This window comes from Hemitrygon akajei, chromosome 5 (assembly GCF_048418815.1).
Source record: "Hemitrygon akajei chromosome 5, sHemAka1.3, whole genome shotgun sequence".
NCBI lineage: Eukaryota > Metazoa > Chordata > Chondrichthyes > Myliobatiformes > Dasyatidae > Hemitrygon > Hemitrygon akajei.
The window spans coordinates 175,331,403-175,349,648 of NC_133128.1; the positions used below are offsets into that span (position 1 = coordinate 175,331,403).

General features: G+C 40.5%; 1 protein-coding gene across 1 annotated transcript; it reads left to right on the forward strand.

Annotated features, from left to right (window-relative positions):
* Window positions 1–438: 438 nt before the first annotated feature.
* Window positions 439–17,448, forward strand: cybrd1 (cytochrome b reductase 1). Its single transcript, XM_073047299.1, has 4 exons — window positions 439–910; window positions 1,785–1,993; window positions 14,320–14,474; window positions 15,806–17,448. The coding sequence occupies exons 1-4, from the start codon at window positions 706–708 to the stop codon at window positions 16,098–16,100; spliced, it is 864 nt and encodes a 287-aa protein (XP_072903400.1). The 5' UTR covers window positions 439–705; the 3' UTR covers window positions 16,101–17,448.
* Window positions 17,449–18,246: the final 798 nt, after the last annotated feature.

Here is an 18,246-nt window from a genome sequence, read left to right on the forward strand (position 1 = left end):
CAGAACTCTATGACTATTTTGGAAGTACAATGATTATCCGCAGGACTATTATGCAAATGTGTCAAGTTATGAAACGAGTTTTTAAAAAAAAGTTGTACCAATGAAGCAAAACTCGCGTGTGACTTTTTAATCCAATCACGTGCAGAAGTTATATTTCTTTTCCTTGATTTTATGCCAGCCTGCTCCCCGCAGCTGCTGAGTCACGGTGTTGACACCATCGCTCAAAACAAACTGCAGCTGGAGCCATTCTCGGAAATGGCTTCAAGACAGTTTGAAATCTCATACCCGACGATAAAACAACTATTAAGTTTATATAAATTCCTTATTGACAGTTGAGAAGATACAATAGACTCTTTGTCAGTCATATTATTTACTAATTTGATTCTGCTTCAAGTGTGTAAACTTGCCAACTTCCAGATGTTTGGCGTGATTAGCTCGCGCATGCGCGCTGCTATTAAAAGTTTCCTTTAACAGAAATCTGACCTAGTAAGCCTCGGTTATAAGAGAGTTGGTCTTCCTGAAGAAACAAAACATTCAATTTACGCAACAGATTAGTTACTTGCAACGCATTCAAGGCTCTGCTCCCATCCAAAATCCTGCTTATATAATTCACCACCGGTGGCCGGAAGATTAGGACACTGGTGTGGTGAGAGTGCCATTCACGCCACGGACCACTGCCCCCGCTGCGTCTCCCTCAGTCTGCGAATGCACAGCCTTGAAGAAATGGAAAAATTCCGGCAGTTTGTGGCGTTGCTCTTCGCCGCCCTTTTGCTGGGAATTCTCTCGATTGCCACTGTTTTGACCTGGGTGATTGTTTGGAGAGGGGGTCTGGCGTGGGATTCGGGACTGCTTGAATTTAACTGGCACCCGGTGCTCAGCACTGTAGGATTCATCTTCATCAACGGATTCGGTATGTTGGTGGATAGATTGGGGGGGGGGGGGGTGATGGGAAAGGATGGGTTTGGATTGGGGAATGATGTCTAAATCGTACTTTTAAAACATACTTGCCAACAAAAAGAAACACGAGTAGCGGGTGGAACGTTGTAACGTGGGTCACGGCGTTGGATCGATATTCTGCCGAATGATAACTATTCACTGCCCGCATTAATCCTGAAGTACGAACTTTAGGCCCGCCGAACATTAACACTGTGTGAGATAACTATTTTTACCTATTTTACCTCAGCTGGGATTTTGCTTGCCGATCTCCTTCGTTTAAAACGCTAATAAATTCGTAATATCAAGTTTAAAACTCGGGAGTATAGCCAATTTATGGGTTCGTTCCATGGGCAAAGATATGCGGACAGAAATTAAGTATTTGCTGCACATAAACATGCTCTACTGATTCCAGCATCTGCAGATTTTCCTCTTGTTTCTAATGATTTTAAAATTGTTTACATCTTGATTTACACATTTAAGAAACACTGTAAGATAGGCGAAAATCGACAAAACCGGATGAACGTGTGCAGGGCGTCTCTACTCCCTTTAACTTTGTGCTTTATTTAGCGAAATGTACCAAACAAGAATCTTTTTTTCTTTTGGATTGTGTGCTTTGACTAATATATATTGTCAGTATAATCGTGTGATGTAAGAGAGGTTTATCCCCAGATGTTAGCTCTTGTTATCCATTCCAATTGTCGGAGGTAGCCGAAAACAATCTTGCCATTCTCACATTTTTAATCAAATTAAATTATTAATACAAAGTTTTTGCATTGGTCTGTGATATTGGGGATTTTATGTATCTGTAGATTTACTTCCTGCAGTAAGAATCATTTAATTTCTTTCAGCGCTGATCATTTATAGACTGCCCTGGACATGGAACTTTAGTAAACTCCGAATGAAGATCATTCATGCCGGCCTCAGTGTTGCAACCTTTATACTTATGATCATTTCACTCGTGGCCGTTTTTGACTTCCACAACTCCAAGAAGATTCCAAATATGTACAGCTTACACAGCTGGATTGGACTGGCTGCAGTTATCATGTATGCTTTGCAAGTAAGTGATTTTTTCAATCCAAATACAAAAGTCCAAATGAAACTACACCGAATTGAAGCAACAGCACAAATTAACATTGAGTAAAAAAGCGAAGTGATGAACAAGTTAACTTTGTATTAGAACCGCGGGGCTTGTTAGTATAGGAGGCCCATTGGTGTTCATTGCATGATCGAACTATAACTAATTCTATAACTGTCCATAACTAAGTCAGAGAGTGATACAGCACGGGTATAGTCCATGCTGATCCACTTCCTGCATTCACACCACATCTGGCTAAGCCTGGCTTCTCCCTGTAACTACCCAGGTGCTTCCTACATGATACTATTGTGCTGGACTTAACACTTCCCTTTCCACATACTCACCAACTTCCGTATGAAAAGAGTTGCCCTTCAGGTCCCCTTTAAATCTTTCCCCTCTCGCCCTAAATCTATGCACCCAGTTCTGTACTCCCCAATTCTGGGGAAAAGACTCTTACCATCCATCTTATCTATGCCTCTGATAATTCTAAACATTTCGCTAAAGTAGTCCTTCCTTTTCCTTTGTTTTCAAAGAATAACAACCAGCCTCACCAACTTATCCCTACAGCTCAGGCCCTCTAGTCTTGGAAACATCCTCTTAAATCTTTCTTGCATTCTTTCCAGTTTAACCACTTTCTTCCTTTCAAAGGGTAACCCAAAGTATATAAACACAGTACTTCCAGTGTGGCCCCATCAACAATGTATATAACTGCGCCATAATATCCTAACTCCTATACTCATGTATACTATATGATACCTTATAGGCCTACATATGCCTTTCTGGGGCTGACTCTGGGTGCAGAGCTCAGAAAAAGCGAAGCAACAGAATTTTGACATCGTAAATCAGCGAGTTGTTTGTTATGTCTCCCCTCTTGCTGTGAAAAGGGGACACCTGTTTTTCCCTTATTAGGGAGGGAGAGAGCGAGCCTGTGGTATGTTGAATACCGGGTGAACGAGTAGTCTTTGGGGTACTTCAAGTCTGTGTCTTTATTGATGCTTTGCTGTATACTTCAGTGCTTGGTGGGGGTGCAGATGCTTTCATGCTGGGGGAGGGGGGTCATTGCTTTGCTGCTGCTTGTACATGGGAGGGGGTGCTGGGGGGGCTCTGGGGTTCTAATGTTTAACTGTCATTCATTCTTTGGGGCATTCCTCTGTTTTTGTGGATGTTTGCGAAGAAGATGATTTCCAGGATGTATATTGTATACATTTCTCTGACATTAAATGTACCTATTGAAACTGATTGAACCTATTGATCACCTCAATAGATCTAGGGCAGACACAATCTCAGTGGCTCTTCACACAGCCATAGATCACCCGGACAATACAAACACCTATGTCAGGATGTTGTTCGATGACTTTAGCTCAACATTTAACACTATCATTCCCACAGTCCTGATCGTAAGCTCCAGAACCTGGGCCTCTGTACCTCTCTCTGCAATTGGATCCATGACTTCCTAACCAGACGACCACAATCTGTGTGGATTGGTGATTAAAATCTCCTCTTCACTGACTATCAACAATGGCCCACCTCAGGGGTGTGTGCTTAATCCACTGCTCTACTCCCTCTATTGATATGACACTGTGACTAGGCATAGCTCAAATACCATCTATAAATTTGCTGATGATACAACCATTGTTGGTAGAATCTCCGATGGAGATGAGAGGACATACAGGAGTGAGATATACCACCTAGTTGAGTGATGTTGCAGCATCAAACTTGCACTGAATGTCAGTAAGACGAAAGAGCTGATTTTCAGGAAGGGTAAGATGAGGGAACAGGAATGAATCCTCATAGAAGGATCAAAAGTAGAGAGAGTGAGCAATTTTAAGTTTCTGGAGGTCAAGATCTATGAGTATCTAACCTAGTCCCAACATATCGACGCAGCTATGAAGAAGGCAAGACAGAGACTTTATTTCATTAGGAGTTTGAAGAAATTTGGTATGTCAACTAAAACACTCAGATTTCTATAGATGTCCTGTGGAGAGCATTCTGACAAGTTGCATCACTGAATGGTATGGGGGTGGGTGGTGGTGGGCTACTGCACAGGACCAAAAGGAGCTACAGAAAGTTGTAAAAGTAGTCAGCTCTATCTTGGGTACTAGCCTTTGTGGTATCCAAGACATCTTCCAGGAGTGGTGCCTCAGAAAGGCGACGTCCATTATTAAGGACCCACATCATCCAGGACATGCCCTTGTCTCACTGTTACCATCAGGAAGGAGGTACAGAAGCCTGTAGCCACACACTCAATGATTCAGGAACAGCTTCGTCCCCTCTGCCATACGATTCCTAAAAGGACATTGAACCCATAAAAACTACCTCATCATTTTTTAATATATTATTTCTGTTTTCGCACAATTTTTAATTATTCATTATATTTATTTACTGCAATTTATTTATTTCTATATTATCATGTATTGCATTGAACGGCTGCTGCAAAGTTAACAAATTTCATGACACATACCAGTGATAACAACCCAATTCTGATTCTGATGTGCCAGGATTGATATAAGCCAGCATTTTCAACACATTTTTCACCACTGTGTTTACCTGCAATGCCTCTGCTAACAAATTATGCACTAGTACTCTTATGTTCCTTTGTCATTACACTCCCTAGTGACCTGATATTCATCATATCAGTGTTACACTGGTTTGACTTTCCAAAATGCATCCCCTTACATTTACCTGATTTGAAATCCATTTGCCACTCTCAGCTCACTTCCCTCATTGTCGAAGATCCCCCTTGTAATATACAATAACCTTCTGAACTATCAACAATACCTACTGTTATGAGTGATGAACAGACTTGATGGACAATGGGGTGCAGAGTTAACCATTCCCAACCCCCCTCCTGAGAACTACGAACTATTGCTGTTGTTATGCTACTCATGAGAGAGAGAGATAAAGCCCAGACAAGAACATTTGCTACAGATAAGAGGGAGCGAGAGACTGTTGATTTACTGTATTATGACTCTTCCTGAATTATTGACCCTCCACTACAAGGACTGTACTTTGCTCGTTAACATTCCTCAAGAAATAGCAGGAGTGGCCTGATTTGATGGACACGGTCATTCAGAGTTGATGGATAGCTGAGACCCCGTGAGTGGGGATTAAAGACGGGTCTGGAGAGACACCCTTTGGACACACCAGTGGACACTGACTGAGTGTTGGGAACCCACAGAAAGGTGGGGGCTTCGGAGACCGAACCAGGAGATTGGTCAGTAAAGCTCACAGTGTTACAGCAGGGCCGGTGGGGACGTGTGTGTGTGTCCACTCATGCCCGAGTGACGAGTCCACCACAGAAGAACGGTCTAGCTGAAGACCAGAGGGGTCATAACTGAATGACCACAACGGTACGACGGATTAAGAAAGCAAAGGAAGGTTTGGCTGCTGTAGCTGTTACCTCTCGCTCGCTCTCTCTCTCTCCAACGATTTCAATACAACAACCATAACTACTTCAGCATTTATGAACTGAACTCTATATTTTCCTATGACAATTCATTTACCCCTAGACATCGATAGAGCTTGTTTATTATTGATTATTATTATTCCTATATTTTTACGTTTATTATTGCTAACTTTTTTTATATGTATATTTGCATTTTTGATATTGTATTGTGTAGTTTACTAATAAACACCTTTAGTTTGGTACCATCAGACTCCAATGGATTCTTCTTTCTCTGCTGGTCAGACACCCAGTTACGGGGTACGTAACACTACTAATATTGTGTAATCTGCAAACTGACTGATCAAGCCTTGTGCATTTGCATCCAAGTCATTTATATAAATAATGAATAACAAGGATCCCAACATTGACCCCTACAGTACACCACTAATCACCAAAGTCCATTCTGAAGAGGTACCACCACTCTCTGCTTCCTACATCCGAGCCAGTTTTGAATCTACCTCACTAGATCTCCCTGCATTCCATGAGACCTAAGCTTCCAGACTAGGTTACCATGCAGGATCTTGTCAAAGACCTTGCTAAAGTCCAAATAGACAGCATTCATGACTAATTCCTGTACTCTTGTGGTTACTTCAGAAAACTCTAAAGGCTTTATAAATATGATTTCCCATGCAGACTCCCCCCTACTCTGACACTGTTTACTGAGTGAGCTCTGCTACATCCTAATTCCCCCAGAATTTGCTCTGCTCTGGTTTAGAATCTTACCCTGTGGACCTGACCTTTCCTTTTCCATCACTATCGTAAAACTAACAGAATTATGGTCACTGGAGCTAAAGTGCTCACTGGCTGCCACTTCAGTTACTTGCCCTGCCTCAGTTCCTCAGAGATTCAGTGTTGTGAGTAGGACACTTTATATATTTACTCAGGAAATATTCCTGAACTTATTTCACAAATTCTACCTTGTCCAGAGCCTTAGCATTTTGGTTGGCCTAATCAATACCAGGGAAATTAAAATTCCTCAATGGTACAACAATTATTCTTACAACTATGAACAATTTCACTACACACCTGCTCAGTTTCCACTGTTTATTGGGGTCCATAATGCAGCCCCACCAATGTGACCACTCCCTTCTTATTTTTAAGTTCTACCATATTACCTCACTGGATAATGCCCCAAACATGTCATCTCTGAGCACTGCCTTATTACAAAGGCCACACTCCCTCCTCACACACCTGAAGCACCTTGCAGTTTCAAATATTTATGGAACTTTTTTCTCTTAAAACTGAGCAGTTTTCATCTCAAGTTTCCCATATGACAAAACTTTCTAGACTTCAGTAACCCTTTATACCTTTCATTCTAGCAATTCCTCCATTTCAGTGAATATTTTAAATTGATAACGTACTTGTTCTGATTCTCGTCAAAGAGAAATATTTGTGTCAAATCTTTGCAATTGTTAAATGTGGCTTTAAGATGACAAGACAGAAAAATAAATAATCTTGTGGAGGCACTGGGCATGACTGAGATACTGCCAATGTTACAATGAAAGATTCAGTGATCTGGAAATTTGTGGTGTGTAGCTATAGAATTTGAGCAGATGATTAAAAAAAATTGTAAGATCTTCCTGTTTGGATGGGTGATATCCTAAAATGGTGATGGAAGTAATGATGGAAATAGCAGGAGGTACAATATATCAATCTTCCCTGGATATGGGAGTGATTGAGACATTATTCAGGTATATGTTGCAATGTTGTGCCAAATTAAAATGCCTTTCATTTGGAATGAAGATAAAACTTCAGAAAGGGTATTAGAGAGATTATATATGAGGGATTTCTGATAGGTAGAATGATCATGGAAAAAAAGATTGTTCTTAATGCAGAGATTATCCACTAAGATCTGATTAGACCACATCTGGATTTTGTCCCTAGTGTTGAGAGGTGATTTAATTGGGACCTGTTTAAGGTAGGTTGGTTTTTATAAGAAACAAGAGCAAGGGATATAATGTTAAAAATTGAACCAAGAAATGTCAGAGAAGCAATACCTTTCACACCAATTATTGTAGAAATGTGAAAATGTCTCATACAAGTTTGACTGAATGGCAGCTCCATTTCTATATTCTTAATAAGGACACTGAAGTTAAAAAGAATTTTGGGAAAGTTAATGAAAAGAAATACTTTCCGGAAATAGGTTAAAGATAGTCAGGAAAGAAACCAGAGATTGAATATAGTTATTTTCATGCAGAGTAGTCATGTTCTGGAATTCACTGTCTGAAAGGATGGAGGAAGCTGATTTTGAAAGAGATCAACATTATTGCGACTAAACATCTGGTACTTTTGAGTGGTTGGAACAGGCAGTGTGTGTTGAATGACATAAGTGAAGAAAAGGAATCCTTGTAATTCTGAGGTGGCAGGGAAGAAGGCATGAAGAAAGTGTAGGAAATAGAATACCTGTTGCATTATTTACCACTGGTAATTCATTGTACCTGATTTAACTGTATAGGTTGAGATCACTTCTCTCTCATTTTATTTTACTTGACTCTGCACATTTTGGTACTTCATGTGTGTAAATATTCACAAGGTACAAGGCTTTCCTGTCGTTCCTTTCAGTGAGCGAGCTGAATCAATGCCACTCGTTACCAACTTTTCCGTAAGAACAAACATTTCATTATCCATCCTCATAAAACCTTTCCAGTGCAGCCAATTATTTCAATATCTGATTCAAAATAAATTCATTAAAACAACATTGCCCTTCTCCCTCTACAGTCCCATTCAGATTCAAAGTAGTGAATCTCGTGGCTTTTGTATCCTTCTCTTGATGGAGCCCCAAGAACATTTAAAATAATCCTATATCCCTTTCTTTGTTTTATGTGCATGGCCCTTATATAGAAATACTTTTTTTTAAAAGACCATTTCAACTTGCTATTCCATGACATATTACATTATTTTGCACTATCCATTCTATCCTTCAACTCTTAAGCATCTTGATATTTTAAATTGTGCTGCTTGGAGCCTGTCCACTGTATCTACCATTATCAACATGCTCCCTTCTTGACACCACAACGATAGTCATACCTTTTATGTCTATGCTCTAAGATCTTCTGTGCCATCAGGTGTGTCAGAATATTCCCAATATTTTTCTGCGGAGATGTGACATGCAGTGAAAGGATTTCATGAACTTCTCCCCTCGAAATCAAAACTATTGTTGTTTCCTTAACCTGCCCCTTTCAGTAAGGCATAAGGATAAGGATAAGGTTCCCCATGCAAGGCTCCTTCAGAAAGTAAGGAGGCATGGGATCCAAGGAGACCTTAGAAACATAGAAATATAGAAAGCCCACAGCACAATACAGGCCCTTTGGCCCAAAATGCTGAGCTGAACATGTACTTTAGAATTTACCTCGGGTTACCCTTAGCCCTCTATTTTCCTAAGCTCCATGCACCTATCCAGGAGCCTCTTAAAAGACCCTATTGTATCCGCCTCCACCACTGTCACTGGCAGCCCATTCCATGCACTCACCACTTTGTGTTTTAGAAAAAATATTACCCCTGACATCTCCTCTGTACCTACTTCCAACCACTTAAAACTGTGTCCTCTTGTGTTAGCCATTTCAGCCCTGGGAAATAGCTTCTGACTGTCCACATGGTGAGTGCCTCTCATCATCTTATACACCTCTATCAAGTCACCTCTCATCCTCCGTCGCTCCAAGGAGAAAAGGCCGAGTTCATTCAACCTATTCTCATAAGGCATGCTCACCAATCCAGGCAACATCCTTGTAAGTCACCGACCTCCATGCAGAATATGACCTGTCTACAACTAACATAACCCATCTACAACCTTGCTTTGTTGATGCAGAATTAGCTTACCCACAGAAGGCAAAGAGTGTTTGTAGATGGTTCATTTTCTGAATGGAGGCCGATGACCAGTGGTGTTCCACAGGGATCTGTTCTGGGACCCCTCCACTTTGTGATTTTTTAAATGACCTGGCTGAAGAAGTAGAAGGGTGGGTTAGTAAGTTTGCTGATGACACAATGGTTAGTGGTGTTGTGAATAGTCTGGAGGGTTGTCAGAGGTTACAGCGGGACTTCGATAGGGTGCAGAACTGAGCTGAAAAGTGGCAGATAGACTTCACCCCAGATTAAGTGTGAAGTGGTTCATTTTGGTACATTCAATTTGAAGACAGGATAATAATATAAATGGCAAGACCAGCAGTGTGGAGAATCAGATCTTGGGGTCTGTGTTGATAGGACACTCAAAGCTGCTGTGCAGGTTGACAGTGTTGTTAAGGTGTGTGGTGTGTTGGCCTTCATCAACCATGGGACTGAGTTCAAGAGCCGTGAGGTAATGTTATGGCTATATAAGACCTTGGTCAGACTGCACATGGAGTACTGTGTTCAGTTCTGGTCACCTCACTACAGGAAGGATATGGATACTGTAGAGAGAGTGCAGAGGAGATTTACAAGGATGATGCCTGGATTGGAGGGCATACCTTGTGAGAATAGGTTGAGTGAACTTAGCCTTTTCTCCTTGGAGCGACATAAGATGAGAGGTGACCTGATAGATGATGAGGGGCATGATTGTGTAGATAGCCAGCTGCTTTTTCCCCAGGGCTGAAATGGCTAACACAAGAGGACACAGTTTTAAGGTGCTTGGAAATAGATACTGAGGGGATGTCAGGGTTAAGGTTTTAGAGCATAAGAAATAGGAGCAGGAGTAGGCCATCTGACCCATCGAGCCTGCCCCACCATTCAATAAGATCATGGCTGATCTGTCCGTAAACTCAGCTTCATCTATCTGTCTTTTCCCCATAACCCTTAATTCCCTTACTGTGGAAGAACCTATCTAACTGTTTCTTAAATATATTTAGTGAGGAAGCCTCAACTGCTTCCCTGGGCAGAGAATTCCACAGATTCACCACTCTCTGTGAAAAACAGTTTCTCCTCATCTCCGTCCTAAATCTTCTCCCCTGAATCTTGAGGCAAAGTCACCTACTTCTATTTTATTTATCCCTTTGAAAATTTTGTATGTTTCTATAAGATCCCCTCTCATTTTCTGAACTCCCAGGTGACTCAATCTCTCCTCATAGGTTAACCCCTTCATCCCTGGAATCAACCTGGTGAACCTCCTCTGCACTGCCTCCAAAGCCAGTATATCCTTATGCAAGTATGCAGACCAGAACTGCACACAATACTCCAGGTGCGGCCTCACAGAGAGTGGTGGCGTGTGGAATGCACTGCTGGCGGCGGTGGTAGAAGCGGATATAATATGGTCTTTTAAGAGCCTCTAATATAGGTGTATGGAGCTCAGAAAAATAGTGGTCTATACGCTAGGGAAATTCTAGGCAGTTTCTAGTGTAGGTTACATGGTCGGCACAACATTGTGGGCCGAAGGGCCTGTAATGTACTGTAACTTTCTATGTTCTATGTTTCCAGTTTCCCCTAAAGTTTAACAAATTATCTCCCTGAAATCAAATGTTCCCAATAGTTCTTCTTTTAGAACTGGTATACCTAATACCTGCTCATACTCTGTGGTGGTATAAAACTGTCTGCATCAAGTACTGCTTTCTCTAACATCAGATCCAGTCACCACTACCAATGCAAAGAAACCCTAGAATGCTTTGTCTTAAAGCAATCTTTCTACTTTAGATTCCTTGAAACCAACACAAGCTCACCTACAACTCACTTATAAATCCATAGCCAATGTAAGCTATTTTCAAGACTGTGGCCATGTCTCTCCTTGTCCTTTATATCATTGCTATCTGTAGCTAAGGATGCATTCACTGTCTTTTCTTTATGACCCCATGTTCACGAACCGTTGTGTCCTGTTCCAAAGCAGATGGCTACCTGTAAATCTATCTCTCCCCCCCATTCTGTCGCATGCAATCCCTCAAGATATACAAGAAAGTTAAGTTTTAAGTTTCTGAACAATAACCAACAACAAACACCTTTCTGCCACTGTTTTCGACTACATTCTTTGAACTTCACATTATTGCCTGTCCGCATTGCTTTTAGTCAAATTTGATTGTGTGGAGGTGGGACCAGATGGTGGATGATACAGAAAATCTCATTAAATCTGCAAATAGTTAAGTGGGATTTATTTTCAAATCGAACTGATCTATTTTTGGTATTCTCTAGATAAAAGAATAACTTCAAAATTATGAAAACTGTGACTCAATTTCTGTTTGGTCCTTTAACACATTTCACTTATTTTGTGGATGCAGGAAAGAAACACAGATGGTAGCTTGCCTCCCAGGTGCCAGGGTCTGAGATGTTTCTGATCATGTCCACAATATTCTGAAGTGGAAGGGAGAACAGCCAGAGGTCTTATTACATATTGGTACCAATGACATGGGTAGAAAAAGGGAGGAGGTCCCAAAAACAGACTACAGAGAGTTAGGAAAGAAGTTGAGAAGCAGGACCGCAAAGATGGTAATCTCAGGATTACTGCCTGTGCCATGCAACAATGAGTACAGGAATAGAGTGAGGTGGAGGATAAATGTGTGGCTGAGGGATTGGAGCAGGGGGCAAGGATTCAGATTTCAGGATTATTGGGACCTCTTTTGGGGCAGGCATGACCTGTACAAAAAGGACAGGTTGCACTTGAATCCGAGGGGGACCAATATCCTGGCAGGGAGGTTTGCTAAGGCTATTGGAGAAAGTTTACTGGGGGGGGGGGGGTGTGGGAACCGAACTGAAGAGATGAAGGGGCGGATGGCTCACAAATAGAGAAAGCTTGGAGACAGTGCAAGAGGGAGGATAGGCAGGTGATAGAGAAGGGACACGCTCGGACTGATGGTTTGAGATGTGTCTATTTTAATGCAAGAAGCATCATGAACAAAGCAGATGAGCTTACAGCGTGGATCAGTACTTGGAGCTATGATGTTGTGGCCATTACAGAGAATTAGATGGCTAAGGGACAGGAATGGTTACTTTGAGTGCCAGGCCTTAGATGCTTCAGAAAGGACAGGGAGGGAGGCAAAAGAGGTGGGGGCATGGCACTGTTGATCAGAGATAGTGTCACGGCTGCAGAAAAGGAGGAAGTCATGGAGAGGTTGTCTACTGAGTCTCTGTGGGTGGAAGTTAGAAACAGGAAGGGGTTAATAACACTACTGGGTGTTTTTTTTATATAGTACACCCAATAGTAACAGGGACATCAAGGAGCAGATAGGGATACAGATTCTGGAATGGTGCAATAACAACAGGGTTTTTTGTAATGGGAGATTTTAACTTCCCCAATATTGTTTGGCATCTCCCTAGAGTGAGGGGTTTAAATAAGGTTTCCTGACACACTATGTAGATAAGCCTATAAGAGGAGAGGCTGTACTTGATCTTGGATAAGTCACCGGGACTGAACGAGATGTGCCCCAGGCTATTGTGGGAGGCGAGGGAGGAGACTGCTCAGCCTCTGGCAAGGATCTTTGCATCATCAGTGGGGACGGGAGAGGTTCCGGAGGATTGGAGGGTTGCGCATGTTGTTCCCTTATTCAAGAAAGGGAGTAGAGATAGCCCAGGAAATTATACACCAGTGAGTCTTACTTCAGTGGTTGGTAAGATGGAGAAGATCCTGAGAGGCAGGATTTATGAACATCTGGACAGGTATAATATAATTAGGAATAGTCAGCAATTCCTTTGTCAAGGGCAGGTCGTGCCTTACGAGCTTGACTGAATTTTTTGAGGACGTGACTAAACACATTGATGAAGGTAGAGCACTAGATGTAGTGTATATGGATTCAGCAAGGCATTTGATAAGGTACCACATGCAAGGCTTATTGAGAAATTAAGGAGGCATGGGATCCAAGAGAACCTTGCTTTGTGGATCCAGAATTATGCCTGAGGGATCTGTTCTGGGACACCTTCTCTTCATGATTTTTATAAATGACCTGGATGAGGAAGTGGAGGGATGGGTTAGTAAATTTGCTAATTTGCTAAATTAACAAAGGTTGGGGGTGTTGTGGATAGTGTGGAGCGCCATCAGAGGTTATAGTGGGACATTGTTAGAATGAAAAACTGGGCTGAGAAGTGGCAGATGGAGTTCAACCCAGATAAGTGTGACACAGTTCATTTTGGTAGGTCAAATATGATGGCAGAATATAGTATTAATGGTTAGACTCTTGGCAGCGTGGAGGATCAGAGGAATCTTGGGGTCCGAGTCCATAGGACACTCAAAGCAGCTACACAGGTTGACTGTGTGGTTAAGAAGGCATACGATGCATTGGCCTTCATCAACTGTGGGACTGAGTTCAAGAGCAAAGAGGTAATGTTGCAGCTATATTGGGCCCTGGTCAGACCCCACCTGGACTACTGTGCTCAGTTCTAGTCATCTCACGAAAGGAAGGATGTGCAGAGGAGATTTGCAAGGATGTTGCTTGGATTGGGGAGCATGCCTTATGAGAATAGGTTGAGTGAACTTGGCCTTTTCTCCTTGGAGCAACTGAGGATGGGAGGTGACCTGACAGAGGTGTAAAAGATGATAAGGATTGATCGTGTGGATGATCAGAGGCTTTTTCCCAGGGCCAAAATGGCCAACACGAGAGGGCACAGTTTTAAGGTACAGAGGTGGTGTCGGGTAATTAAAAAAAAAACGCAGAGTGGTGAATGCGTGGAATAGGCTGCTGCCGACGGTGGTGGAGGCAGATACAACAGGGTCTTTTAAGAGACTCCTGGATAGCTACATGAAGCTTAGAAAAATAGAGGGCTATAGGTAACCCAAGGTAATTTCTAAAGTACATGTTTGGCACTGCATTGTGGGCTGAAGAGCCTGTATTGTGCTATAGGTTTTCTATGTTTCTATATTTATAAAGAACTGCTGTAAGTTTTATTTCTTGAAGTTGCCTGTTTGCCATTAATCATCTGATGACTATGGAATTATTGAGAAGATTCTTATATGATAGTAAACTATCTTTTTACCTTGCAGATAGTATTAGGGTTGTGCATTTTTTTGCTGCCATTCACTCCCATGTATATCAAGGCATTTTACATGTCAATCCATGTGTTCGCTGGTCTCTTCATCTTTGGAATGGCAATTATTGCGGCTGAAACAGGAATAACTGAAAAACTTATTTTCACTCTGTAAGTATAAAATATTATAATTATCTGAAATAATCATCACTATACTGTATTTGTACAGTATGAAGATTTACTGCACTATTTGATCTAGAGTATACAATATGCTCATATTCCAGATTTTCATCTCATCCTTTATTCATGGATAAATCATTTCAGAGTAAATTTTAACAAAAAAAGTTAAAGAATTTGTAGTAAGTATCTTAAAGCAAATTCATCACCATCTATTTTCCTTTATTTCTAAATGTTATTTAGCAATATTGGGGTTTCTGCTTATCCTATCTGAAATGGTAAAATATAGTAACAAAACAGAGAACCTACATCATACATGTATGGTCTTCTTTAGTATGAAACTTCTATTATCTATTCAGCATCCAGCCACTTGATTAAATTGGACACAGAGGTTAAATACCCAATTTCTTCAAACCACATTCCTTCCAAGCATGATTCAACTGGGATCAGTGGATAATTTTTCAATTTTGTTAAAAATACTTTAAGAACTGCAAATATAATTCATATTATTTTTATAAAACATTGTTTATTCCAAATACATTTCAACTTTAGCAATTGTAATAAAATATACTGATCTCAAAACAAAGGTAAAACTAGACTGGAATCAGCAAGCAATTTACTATTATTTAAAAAAAACAAATGTGCCCAGAAGACAAACTTCTTCTCTGCTTGTGCAAATTATCTGTTGTTTTTAATTCTAGGTAGGAAACTTAAAAATAAAATAGACTTTTTAAAAAACTTTTTGTTGGTCTTGGGGTGGAAACATAAGAGGGTAGATACACTCTGATATTTGACCATTGATGCAGCCTATCCTTATTCACATTTTGACTTCCAGAAAATCCCGTTTTTTTTGTGTGAAGGTATATCACATTTACACACACACATTTCATATGTGTGTGTGTGTGTGTGTGTGTATATATATATATATTAATTATATATATTAAATCATTTACAATGTTTGTTTCAGAATTTTGTATTTCGCTTTGGAAAGCTACTGTAATCTGTTAAAAGGGAAGCTGATTTAAAAGTGTTAATTGAAATCACATTTTAATACTCCCGCTACCCTTAACACCAGGGATAAAGCTGACCCTCACGATTGCTTGTTATTTGTTGATGCAGCAGGAAAAGTACCCTGATTTTAAAAACTGCTTGATTGAGGTTATGAACTTGAAAACGTCTGACTTGACCCTGACTCCTCAATTGGACTTCTAAATTTGGACTGTTGCTAATGAATATTCAAATTTTTTTTGAATACAAACACAAATATATTCATCTAAAAGGAGATTTTCTATTATCATACAGTATTTCATACATTTTTTTTCCAGGCGCCCAGGAAGTAATGTCACACTCTCGTATGCTCAGTCACCTCCTGAGGCTATACTTGTCAATGCTCTTGGAATTCTGATTTTAGTCTTTGGAGGATACATCTTCTGGATTGCCACACGACCTGAATGGAAACGCCCTCCGGAACAGATAAAAGGAAGCATGAGTATTGACGAAGCATCCACCTTAAACAAAACAAGTATTTCAGCTGAAATCAGTATGGACAATGTTGGAGAGAACTCGCCAAGACTGAGACAAGTCAATCTTGAAGATGTGGGCCAAAGAGCAACATTCTAAGAAATGAAATGAATTGTAATTTGCTCTATTGCTGTTTTAGGTTTTTAATAATTTTTAAGTGTTATGCATTCAATAGTGCCTAAGTGAACAAAAATAACTAAAATGGTTTACAGTTGGCTTAGGATTATTTTCCTGGAACCGAAGGCAAAATACTGACTTCAATGCATTTCTTTTTTGTTAAGCAACAATTCAGTATAATCAGTATTAAAAATCTTCATTTTTACATTTATGCTTTACATTTCCTTCATTGATAACATTGACATTTTCCCTTGTATGTATGTGTGGTTTGAACAGACTAACTTGTTGCAAAACCAAACTTTGATCTAACTTTTCACTTAGAACCATAGAACATTACAACACAGAAACAGGCCTTTTGGCCCTTCTTGGCTGTGCTGAACCATTTTTCTGCCTAGTCCCACTGACCTGCACCTGGACCATTTTTTTTAAATGTTAAAAGTGAGCTCGCATTTACCACTTCATCTGGCAGCTCATCCCACACTCCCACCACTCTCAGTGAAGAAGCCCCCCCCCCAATGTTCCCTCTAAACTTTTCCCTCTTCACCCTTAACCCATGTCCTCTGGTTTTTTCTCCCCTGGCCTCAGTGGAAAAAGCCTACTTGCATTCACTCTATCTATACCCATCATAATTTTATATACCTCTATCAAATCTCCCCTCATTCTTCTACACTCCAGGGAATAAAGTTCTAACCTATTCAACCTTTCTCTATAACTCAGTTTCTCAAGTCCCAGCAACATCCTTGTAAACCTTCTCTGCACTCTTTCAACCTTATTAATATCCTTCCTGTAATTCGATGACCAAAACTGCACACAATACTCCAAATTTGGCCTCACCAATGTCTTATACAACCTCACCATAACATTCCAGCTCTTATACTCAATACTTTGATTTATAAAGACCAATGTACCAAAAGCTCTCTTTACTACCCTATCTACCTGTGACATCACTTTTAGAATCCCTCTGTTCTACTGCACTCCTCAGTGCCGTACCATTTACCTTGTATGTTCTACCTTGGTTTTTCCTTCCGAAGTGCAATACCTCACATTTGTCTGTATTAAACTCCATCTGCCATTTTCTAGCCCATTTTCCAGCTGGTCCAAATCTCTTTGCAAGCTTTGAAAACCTTTCTCACTGTCCACTACACCTCCAATCTTTGTATCATCTTCAAAATGTCTGATAAATGTGTTGTGAAACAGATACCTTACATACTTTATATAATGGTAATCAAATTTGTTTAGTCATCTCTTTTGAGAATATACCATTTAACTGTTGTTTTCATTATTATTTGCTCTGTATATTCACTTATTTAAATAAAAATGACTACAAGTCCCTTAGTATTTATTTCCTTAGCCATACTTCATTTCTATACCTCACCATTTTTAAAACCTTCTTACACAAATGAGGACAAGATAATTATTAATGGGCAGAAGAGGATGGAAATGTACCACCAAATTCAATTAAATACCATTTTTATTATAGCGATCTTGCATTTTAGTAGCATTGCAAGATTGACCTGCAACGTAGCAGTGTAGAAACAAGCATTGTAGCTGGGTTACAAGAATATAGTCGTGTGCAAGCCAATAATCTTGTTTTGGCAGGAGAGATTATAGAACTCACCACAAATCTTTAAACATTGGATTTTATGTGTTGCATCGAGTTCCCAACTGTCTTGCATTTTCACTTCAAAGAAAAGGTAAACCGTTCATCACTTCACAATAACTATGGTGTTGGAAAGGAGAGGAGAGAGAGATACCGCTTTTACCTCTTCCAACGATTCTGAGTGAGGCACAGAGAGATCGGTATTTACTGACAATTACTTTTATTGTTCAAACTAACAAATACGTGAATTTATACACTAAATACCTTGTGCGCACAACTGCTAAGTACCCCTGACTCTCCCGGATAGTCAAAGAATAGCAAAGGTATTACCCGGGCAGAGGAATTTACGCTGGCCAGGCGCTCCTTGTTGCTCGTGGTCCCGACTCACTCTCCACGTGTTCACGCAGGGTTCTTCTCGCTTGTGTCTGCGATGGTTATTCTTCGAAGTTACCGCCACCGGCGCACACAAAGCATCCACTTTTATATCCATTGCTTATCAATTCAAATGTCACATTCCCGTGTCATTGG

Coding starts and splice junctions, on each gene's coding strand:
- cybrd1 (XM_073047299.1), top strand. CDS start 706: ATGCACAGCCTTGAAGAAATGGAAAAATTCCGGCAGTTTGTGGCGTTG. Junction 911..1,784: donor CATCTTCATCAACGGATTCG/GTATGTTGGTGG, acceptor AATTTCTTTCAG/CGCTGATCATTTATAGACTG. Junction 1,994..14,319: donor TTATCATGTATGCTTTGCAA/GTAAGTGATTTT, acceptor TTTACCTTGCAG/ATAGTATTAGGGTTGTGCAT.